At 51.1% G+C, this 10,539-nt stretch overlaps 1 protein-coding gene and 2 gene segments (V, D, J or C); 1 reads left to right on the plus strand and 2 right to left on the minus strand.

The window, feature by feature from the left end:
* Positions 1–1,405: 1,405 nt before the first annotated feature.
* LOC110391463 lies at positions 1,406–2,329 on the minus strand (the record flags this gene model as incomplete). The annotated part of the segment is given in 2 exon segments: positions 1,406–1,749; positions 2,187–2,329. Coding segments are annotated over 2 exon segments (396 nt in total), but the record flags the coding sequence as incomplete, so codon positions are not given.
* Positions 2,330–6,946: 4,617 nt separating this feature from the next.
* Positions 6,947–9,044, plus strand: LOC110391471 (feather keratin Cos1-1/Cos1-3/Cos2-1-like). Its single transcript, XM_021383360.1, has one exon. The coding sequence runs from the start codon at positions 8,725–8,727 to the stop codon at positions 9,028–9,030; it is 306 nt and encodes a 101-aa protein (XP_021239035.1). The 5' UTR covers positions 6,947–8,724; the 3' UTR covers positions 9,031–9,044.
* An 897-nt stretch (positions 9,045–9,941) lies between these two features.
* Positions 9,942–10,533, minus strand: LOC110391470. The segment is given in 1 exon segment: positions 9,942–10,533. A coding segment is annotated over 1 exon segment (531 nt).
* Positions 10,534–10,539: the final 6 nt, after the last annotated feature.

The raw sequence follows: 10,539 nt of genomic DNA on the forward strand, positions 1-10,539 counted from the left end.
CCACACAGGACACAGCTGCCCACACAGACTGCCTCAGGCAGGGCACTCACTGCCATTAGCAACACCCCCCTATAACACCACCATTTCTCTTATAGACCTTAAGCACTGAGCCAAGTCCTGTTCCTCCTCTCTGGCTAATCAGGATAGCAGTTCCCCAGGGGAAGCACACACCTTCACCCACTAGTTTCACAAGTACTCCCACAATCACACATCCCATCAGTGTTAGCACGGACTCTCAGCACGAATACCCCTGCCTGGAGCCTGGCTTCTCTTACCCAGCAGGTGGGTCTCCTCTTTTGCCCAGGCTACACCAGCCTGCTGTACACTCATCAACAGATGCGTGCAGTCACCCACTCCTCTCACACACATCCCTACACTTGTGGTGATCCCTCAGATATTACCAGGGGATCTCAGCCTGCTTAACCTTCATATGCAGGCCCTGGACTTCCTTACCCACCTCTTTCCTGGACTTTAAAACTCTTTCCTCTCAGTCACTGGTTTAATCCTGATGTGTTGTGGATGTTTTCCTGGTCGCTGGCACGCAGATGTCTCCTGCACACCAGTCTCTGCATCTACTGGCCTAGACCTGAGGGCACTCCCACATGAGAAAGAGAGCACAGTTTCAGTGTCTCACAGACAAGTCAAGACTTTAGAAGAAGACAAGATTGGTTGTGGTGGTCAGGCACAGGGCTCATCCTAGCAGGTGTACTGATGGTAATTTTTTCTCCTTCCCCCTCTGAATTCATCCCCTTTCTCCTCCCTATTGCCACTTCTCCCACACCTTTGAGCCTTCCCCTAAGCACGCCTTTAAAATTCTGCATAGATCTCACAGGCCCCTCTGGAGCATCCCAAATCTTCGTTTTCATCTTGTCACTCACAAAGCTCAGGCTGACTCACTTCTAATCTAACATCTGTAGTTACCTGATGGCACATCAGTGAGGGCCTGAAGAGTTCTGGTCTCCCTCATCTCCCCTTTTGCTTACAGATTGGGGTCATTCTGTGCTTTGTTTATTGCTTTCCCTTTTACTTATAATTCTCTTTGAACTGAGAAGGGACTTGATCCACAGCCTTCATGAGCCAGTAGCCCTCACAGGCAACACAGCTTCCAGTGGCTTCTGCTGAAATCAGACCTCACCGCCGGAAGATGAATGCTGTCACTCAATCTTGTAGCCTCAAAACAGATCCAGAGTGGGGACCACTTGAAGGTGTCTGTGAACTCGATACGCCCTGCTCACAAAGTCGTGCAGCTGGAAAGCCTTACACCGGAGTATGCCGAGCAGTGCGAGGGACGTGTTCCGGGTCAGCAACGTCAGCTCGGGAGGCGGGGCCTCGGCCCCGGCGGGAGGAGCGGCAGCGCCCCCTGCGGCCCCGGACGGGACGGTGCCCCCGCCCCGCCCGCCCCACCCGTCCGCCCACTGCGGTTCGTGCCCGGCCGCAGCCCCAGCTCCCCCCTGCGTGGGTTCACGGCGCAGTAATACACCGCCGCGTCCCTGAACTGGGGCCGATCGAGACACAGGGCGCTGGAGCGGCGGTCTGCCGACACCCACAGCCGCCCCGCCGGGTCCACCACCTCCTTGGAGCCTTTAAAAGTAGTGACAAGGAATGCGGGGCCTCGGCCTGGGAGCTGTCGGTACCAATGGATGTAATCTCCAGCCTGTATGTTGAGGTGTGAGCAGGTGATGTTGACGTCAGTGCCCTCGCTGGTCTCTGCCGATGGCTCCTGCTGCACCTGGGCTCTGCTCACAGCCACTGACAATAAGAGAACAAAAAGCACATTCAGAAAATCCCTTTGCTCCAGCAGAAATTTCATGCAGAGGAGAGAGGAGAAGAAAACTAATTAATAGAGGAGAGGAGCGCTTTTTGAGAAGAGGGAAAGTCTTACTGACTGGTTGTCTAGGGCAAAAAAAGAGCTGAGATATTTAGAAGGAGGTTCCAAGCCAGGTGGAGAAAGGAATGAGGGCAAAAAGCCATATGTCAAGCAGCACTGAGGGGAAGGAATTTTGATCAAGTGGAATAATGCATGGAGAAAGGGCAGACAGGAGTGAACAGTGGGCTGAGCTATCTGGAGGCAGCGGGAAGGAGAGAGGTGTACGAAGTCGGAAGGAAGCCGGAAGGTCAGAAGTGAGAACGTCTCCGGCCCCCCGCAGCCCCCACAGTGCGGCCCCGCCGGCGGCAGCCCTGCGCACCCACGAGCACCGCGGCCAGCCCCGCCAGCCCCGCGGCCCGGCACTGCCGCATCCCGCCGCTCCGCCGCCCGCGCCGCGCTGCCCCCGTCAGCCCCGGCTCTGCCCTGCTCGCAGCACCTCCTCCCCGCAGCCGCTGCCAGCTCCGCCCCGGGGCTGCTCGGAACCACCTCGCTCTCTTTCGGATGTCTAGTAATGGCGTTTAAAGACATCTGCTCCAAAACACATACCTGGGGAAGGAGTGAATGGAGTATGATTGGCCAGTAGTTCCCTGAATTCCCTTTCTCAGACCTTCTCACACTGTCAGCCAGGCCACTCCTGGGTCCTTTTCTTACTAGAAAACCACAGTGTCCACAGATCATCTTGTCATCTGTGAATCATAGGATAAACTCCGGTAGAACAGACATACAGAGAAGAATCATTGACTACATCTCCTTTGTCTACACAAGCTTAATGAAAAACGAAATCATAAGTCTCTTCAGTTCTCTTTCAGTTGCAACGCATTGTCTTGTATCTATTTCAAGACATCTCCTCAAAAGATGGGAACTGTGGTGAGATGGAAGCAGAAGTGGAGAATGCCTTCTGTTGAGTGAAAGGTGTGAAAGGAGCAGGAAGAACTCTGAAGATGATGCTGATGTCAGGAACCACTATGGAAAGCTGAGCACCTTGGACAGTAAGGACAGGAACCATCAAATTCCTGTGCCAAAGGCCTGGGTAAGAATAGACCCAGCATCACAGGAGAAATAGACAACGATATGCCTGCTGTAATGCAACATATTGTGTGTGTCAATCAAAGGGCAACACTGAGAGAACTAGACATTCAGTGATACTCAGATGACTGTGCCTCTCACCTGGAAACACAAATGTTTCTCCTGATGACACAGAAATTCTCCAGAGTTTTGGGAGCAACAGTGTACTTGATGTCCTAGACTATGAACTTGCTGGGGAAGATATACACAGGAGTGGTGAGGTGCCTTTCACTTCCCACAGAGACAAAGGTTCCCATCAAGATTAGGAGAGACGTGGAAAAGATAATGAAAACAGGACCATGTGTCAACTGGCGTGGTCTGCTTGAGCCCAAAAGGATCGATTTGAACACTGATGTCCTGCTCTCCTTTGCCATGGCTCTAAGATTTCCAGGGTCATGGTTGTTTTTGTTGAAGCCACTGTCTTCAGACACAGTGTCACTACATCCCTCCTACTGGTCTCTAGGTATTCCCTTCTCTGCCAGTTGCTGCATCCTCTGACAAACAGCCCTCCGAAAATAAGGACTACTTCATCCCAAAGGAGCCAGCAGATTCCCATAGACACTTCTTTCCACCTGAGCCAGGAGACGGGATGGCCTGATGTAAACAACTGGGTGTTGGAATCTGCTGGGAGGATTCAGAGAAAGACAAGATCTAGGCTGCAGGCACTAATCAGTTAAAAGCAAACAGGCCAGCCTTCCCTACACCTTTTCAGACTTTGAGGCGCCCAGGTTAAACCAGCATCTGACACCAGCGTACAAATGGAACATTATAGGCCTTGGTACCTGCTGGACCTGTGCACAGGGTCAGTCTAGTTCTGTGCACATGTGCACTAGCACATACCATGTGTGCATACACACAAACATACCTGTGTCTGCATACAGATACTGTTAAATCAATGCGCTCACAAATGCATGTGCAAAAAATGCACACACAGAAACAAAAGCTCATGCACACTTCATGTACATATTTGTTTGCACTCATCACCCATGCTCGAGTACACACGCAGCTGGAGAGGCAGGGGTGGAGGTCATGGAGAGCTGACTGAGGAGACACTGGGGATCCTTCTGGCAGAGCAAGGCTGCAGTGATAAGGCTCTCGATGAGCTAGTAGCACAGTCTGTAGATGTGTAGGGACAGCCCAGTGAGAGGAGCCCAAGGAGGTCACGCAGTTTCTCCAGAGGGCAGTGGGATGAGGACGAGAATTGAAACCCAGCAGTCCAGCCCACCTGCCTTGGCATCCAAACACATGAGACCACTGGAGCGAGTTGGGATGGAGAAAAAAAGGAAGACATGGCAAATGTGCATGTGGGATAGCCCCAGGCCAGCATCACTTGCCCGAGGTGGATCCACCTTAGTACTTGAGCTGAGTCCTCTGCCGTCACTGACTCATTCCTGGCCCAGAAGTGCTGGGGCCTCTCAATCCCAGCACTCAGAAGAAGCCTCCATGAGGGAATGTATGTGGCATAAGCCAGGAAATGAACAAGCAGCATTAGGGGAAGCAGCCACACAGCTCACATTATTGGCTGTTTTCCATTCATCACAAGCACCTTCAAAAACTGCCACATCCATGCAGCCTATGTTTGGGCCTGGGACAGTGCAGGGTCACCACAAAAGGCAGCCCAATTCCTTGACCCTCTAATCAACATCTGTCACCTATTTCTTCTCGGTAACCATGTGAGCCTGAAGCCCTTCTCCCACATCCTTTTCTGAGCATGCCTGTGTGGGGCTTGGCTGAGATGGACATTCCACTGAGAGAGAAACAGCAGCCTTGTTGCATCTGGCCAGTCTTTTCATATAATCTCTGGATAAAGCGATGGGAACATTTTTCCTCTTTTTGCAATTTTATAGGGCCACAAACATTTTCCTTAGGAGCAAAGGCTGAGTCATGGGACTTGAAAAGACTAAGAGGAGATCTTATCAATGCTTATAAATTTTTAATGGGAAAGTGTGAAGAGGATGAGGCCACGCTCTTTTTGGTGGTGCCCAGGGACAGGACAGGTGGGAACAGGCACAGACTTGTACACAGGAAACTCCATCCGAACATGGGAAAGAACTTGTTTACTTCTAGCATGACAGAGCAGAGCACAGGAACAAGCTGTGCAGAGAGGTTTTGGAATCCCCTTCTCTGGAGATATTCAAAACCCATCTGGATGCTTTCCTGTTTGACCTGATCTAGGGAACCTGCTTTAGCATGGCAGCTGGACTAGATGATGTCCAGATGTCCCTTCCAACCCCTACAGTTCTGTGAATCTGTCATTCTACCAGCCAACCAAGTTGGTTCATTGGTGTGCTCATGGGAGGGTGATGGACTGCTCCTTAAATGTCCTTGTCCTCTGCTTTCTCCCTGCTGTCTCTGCCAGGTACAAATTCTGCCCTGATCCATGTCCTGCTTAACCAGTGCCTGCCATGCTCAGTGCCTGCCATGCTGGCCTGGTGACCTGGCCCTGCTGGTCAAAAGCTGCAATGATGCAGTACCAGAACTGCACTGTCATCACTGTGCCTCCTCCTATGATAGTGGTCCTGTCACCCCTATCTGCAGCTCCTCCCTCAGAACAACACTGTGAGATCTTCCACCTCTGCTGCCACTGGCAGCATCCTCAGCAGTGATGGAATGCTCATCAGCTCCAAGTGCTGTGAGCTATTCGGCATTTACAGATGCTATTGCAGCAGACAGTTCCCCACTGTGCTAAAGCCACTGATGAGAGCCCTGGACAGGTCCCCTCAGAACCCAGAAGATGATGCTGAACTGAGGACTGAGATCCCGGTCATTGATGTCAGAAAGGCTGAGTGACTAGTGCTCTCTTCTAAAGGAGGGCAGCTTGGGCTCTCTGAAAACATGACTAAAGCCTCATTTCCCTGTCTTCTACGCACTCTTCTCTCTTCCCGTCTTCTGTCCTTGTAGACCTGAAGACCTCAAAAGCATTCCTGGGGGATCTGCTGACTGTTCTCCCTCTGTGGGGCAATCTTTGTTGGCGGGGGATAAGGTGAGTACATGAAGGGGGATTTTCATTCTCTGGAGAGATGGAGGAACGTGGACGTGATAGATGGCCTGCTCAGTGGAGAAGCAATGGGTTGGATGGTTGTACACGAGAGGAAGTGTCTACCCTGGCTTCTCTGACAACATGGCCAATGTCTGCCATTACTCTCTTCCACTCACTCTTACTCTCGGTTTTCCTTACAGTCTTCTTTTCCCTCAAAGATTTCTTTTAGATGTGCCTACAAACAGTGTGGACTGACCTACTTGCCTCTCTCCAGTTTTGTGCCTCGTAGATGGATGCCCGTAGAAACCCTGCTGTTTAAAGGGTAACAGTGTCTTGTCTTTTCCTGCTACCTCTCACACTAGAGGCTTCTGCTTTGCTGCACTCTTGAGTGTTTCCCCATATGACCTTTACAACTGAATAGACACAGCCTTATGAGAATACTATTGCTTTGGTGGGAATTAGCTGAGGTCACTCCATCAATCCTCTAGGCATTGGAAGGTGGGACACGCTGAAGAGATTCATCTTTCAGGCACATTCTCTAAAAGCTAAGGAAGAAATCCTTAGTTACTCTATAACATAAAACCATCAGTCCTTACCTTGCTGTGTCATGTGAAAGAAAACATCTTCATGGGGGACACTTCCTCACCAGCAGGGAGGGTTTTGTTGGAACTGTGAAGGTCAAAGACAGTCTTGGCTGCAGTGACTATGAAATCATGGAATCATTGAATTTCTTGGGTTGGAAGGGACCTCAAAGGTCATGTAGTTTCAAATGCCATGCTGAGGGCAGGGATGACAACTGCTAAATCAGGCACAAGAACAAGTTGCCCAGGGCCCCATCCAACCTAGCCTTGAATGTCTCCACTGATAAGGGCACCCACAAAATATCTGGGCTGTCTGTTCCAGTACTTCACCAGCCACTGAGTGAAAGGGTGTATCTGGGGATGCAGGTCTGGATACAATACTTCGGGTGGGGCCAACAATCACCTTCCTTGCTCTGCTGGGCACCCTTCCTTTGATCCAGCCCTGGATATTTTTGGCCTTGTGGGCTGCAAGTGCACACTGCTGGCTCATGTCAAGATTTTCATCTACCAGTGTCCCAGTGTCCTTCTTGGCAGGGCTGCTCTCAAGGAGTTCTTCACTCAGTCTGTATAGATATCAGGGGTTTCTGCAGCACGAGTGCAAACACCTTGCACATGTCCTTGTTGAACCTCATTAAGTTCATACGAACTCATCCTTCAAGCTTGTGCACGTCTCTTTGGATTGAGTGCCCCCACAGCAAGTATGAGAGAACATCAAAAGAAATGTGATGAGGAGAACAATGGATGTGATTTTCCCCCTCTACTCTGCTCTTGTGAGACCTCACAATGAATACTATATTCAGCTGTGCATCCCCCCACATAAGAAAGACACTGACCTGTTGGTGTGAATCCAGATATGGGCCATGAAGGTAATCAGACAGCTGGAGAACTTATGCTATGAGAGAACTGTCGTTATTTTGCCTGGAGAGGAGAAGGTTCTGGTGAGACTTTGGAGTGGCATTCCAGTACACAGAGAATGCTCACAAGGGAGATAGGGAGGGATACTTTCCGACTGATTGCAATGATAGGACAAGGTCTAATGGCGTTCAAGTAAAAACAGTAGAATTAGAAGAGATATTAGGAAGAAGTTCTTTACTATGAGGATGGTTAGGCACTGGAACAGTTTACCAGAGAAGTTGTGGATGCCCCATCCTGGGAAGTGTTCAGGGCCAGGCTGGATGGGACTCCTAGACATCTGATGCAGTGGAAAGTATCCCTGCTTTTGGAGGTGCATGGAACTACATGATCTTTCAGATCCCTTCCAAGAGAAACTATTCTATGATTCTGTGACTGTCATAAGCTCTTTTCTGAGGGCAGTGTTACATGCGATAGGGTTAAATTTCAGCACAAAACCCACACACACGGAAAAGCCAAAACAAGTGGACATCAGAGTGAGCTGAGGAGGCAGAGAAGGATGAAGCACAAGCCACATCATCATATACAGGAAACCTTGGGCATCCAGCTGATGTTTTCTGGAGCTCCTTCCTGAGGGTGGTACTTCCAACAGCCGCACTGCAGTGAACCAGGCTGATGTCACTTGCATGCTCTGGACCCAACCAGCACTTGAGCCAAATCATCTGCCTCAGCACTGCAATCCTGACCTACAAATCTTTGGGCCTTTCATTGCAGCACTTCAAAGATCCTTCATTTCAGAATGGGCAAGGCATAAATCTGGAAATGAAAAGGTAGCACTGCAGGAAACCAAAACACAGCCCATACAATGAGAAGGAATGGCATGCATTCAAGGTCAGCTTGTCAGAAAATTAGTGCCTATATCAATGGTGCCTGCAGGCCTGCAGCAATGAAGGACCAGTATAAAAGGCAGCTCAATTCCCAGCTCTCTCATCCACTTCTCTTGCCTCATTCTCGTTGGGAACCAGGTAAGTGTGAAGCACTCTCTCCTCCTCTTGCAAAGTGAGATTTTGCCTCAGTTGTTGTCTCATACAACAGCGGAGTTCCTTGCTATGGGAGATCGTACAGGGGATAAGGTCTGCGTAGAAAGTGCTTGGGACACAGCTTACATGGCTTTAGATTTATACAGTCTGTGAGAATCTCCCTGGGCCAGACTACTCTTTGTAGGGCCCTGGTAAAACATAGGTACGTGTCCTTTTTTCTCAGCCTTCTCTGTGATGGCTAGTAGTTGCCATGGCAGGGTATCCAGCCTGTCCCTCACATACCCTTGTGTTCTACTTCCTTCTGTCCCTCTCTCCTAGGTGTATCGCCAGCCCCAAGACATGTCCTGCTACAGCCAGTGTGTGCCATGCCGGCCCTGCGGCCCCACCCCTCTGGCCAGCAGCTGCAATGAGCCCTGTGTCAGGCAGTGCCAGAACTCCACCATCGTCATTGAGCCCTCTCCTGTGGTGGTGACCCTGCCCGGACCCATCCTCAGCTCCTTCCCGCAGAACACTGTTGTGGGCTCGTCCACCTCCGCTGCTGTTGGCAGCATCCTCAGCTCTGAGGGCGTGCCCATCACCTCGGGAGGCTTTAACTTGTCTGGCTTCGGCAGCGGCTACTGTGGCAGAAGGTGCCCGCCCTGCTAAAGCCGCTGGCCATGGTCCTGAAGAAATTCTTGCAGAAACTGTGACCGTGAAGATATTGATGGATCAAGAAGGAATCTTCAAGCCACTGCTTTCAGAACAGTTGACCATCCTCAGCTGCTCTAGGAAATAGTGGCAGGAAGAGGCAAGCTTGGCCTTTCAGTTAACCTGGCTCATGTCTAAGCTTCCATTCCTGAACCCTCTTACCTGTCTCTTTCTCCATTTTTTCTCCAGCTTTTCTTTTTTGCTTTTTTCCTGTGTTCCTCTGAGATGTGAGTCTCCTCAGAACCAGTCCATTCTCTGCTAGAAAATAAGGCACGTGCCCTGCCTGAACTCAAACATGGAATCAGGTGAATCCTGTACTGTGGAGCCTGTGCTCAGAGTGATCTCATTTTCCTATTTCAACATTCATTAAAGATTTCTACACCTTAGTTCGAGCCTTTGATATTATTTCCCACCGTGTGTGGCCTCCAGAGCTTCCCAGGGAGAATGTCTTTGCTCTTGAAGGGTGTAAGATGAGTGTTTAGGGAGACACTTCTCCATTCTCAGAAGAATGAGAAGTTGTCACACACTGCGAAGGCTCCTCTCTTGGGCACTGTCCCTCACAGCCGAAGAAGATATTCCTGGCAGTGGGAGAACAAGTGGCTATTGGCCTTTGACTTGCAGTGTTTCTGCCCACAACTACCCCCACAGACCCTGCAAAGAGAGAACACAGCCTCTGCAGCACTCATGGGAAAAGCTATGACTGTGTGGGAGGCCATGGGAACAAGCCACCTTGCAGGCTCTCAGGGACAGGGTTTCTACTGCTCTCATACGTACTGCACTGGGGAAGAAGCAGAGAGCAGGAGAAGGAACAGAAGTATGTGGATGTCTCTCGGTTGCCCAACACAGCTTGTGATGTCAGTTTTGCCACTCTACCTACCTCAAACATAAATCTGTTTGACCTCAGTCAATCGCTGCTATGAGTGCCGTGCTCATTTCTCTCGAGAACTCAGGGAGGTGCGCCCTGGTCAGGATGGAGTTTGGCGGCCCTGGACGCAGCGCCCCCTGCGGGCCCGCACGAGACTGTGCCACCGCCCCGTCCCCGCCCCTGCCCCGTCTGCCGCGGTTCGTGCCCGGCCGCAGCCCCGGCTCCTCTCCCCGTGGGTCCACGGCGCAGTAATACAACGCCACGTCCCCGAGCCTGGGCTGGGCGAGCCACAGGGCGCTGGAGCGGCGGTCTGCCGACACCCACAGCCGCCCCGCCGCGTCCGGCATCTCCTTGGAGTCTTTGAAGGCGCTGACGAGGAATGTGGGTCCTCGGCCCGGGAGCTGACGGTACCAATAAATGGAATCTCCAACCTGGATGTTGGGGTGTGAGCAGGTGATGTTGATGTCGGTGCCCTCGCTGGTCTCTGCCGACGGCTCCTGCTGCACCTGGGCTCTGCTCACAGTCACTGCCAATAAAAAAAGAAGCAGCAAACTCAGAAAATCCATTTTCTGCCAACAGAAATTTCATGCAGGAGGAGAGAG

Source organism: Numida meleagris, unplaced genomic scaffold (assembly GCF_002078875.1).
Source record: "Numida meleagris isolate 19003 breed g44 Domestic line unplaced genomic scaffold, NumMel1.0 unplaced_Scaffold376, whole genome shotgun sequence".
NCBI lineage: Eukaryota > Metazoa > Chordata > Aves > Galliformes > Numididae > Numida > Numida meleagris.

Excerpts from the sequence above, each read along its gene's own strand:
- LOC110391471 (XM_021383360.1), top strand. The coding sequence starts at position 8,725 with ATGTCCTGCTACAGCCAGTGTGTGCCATGCCGGCCCTGCGGCCCCACC.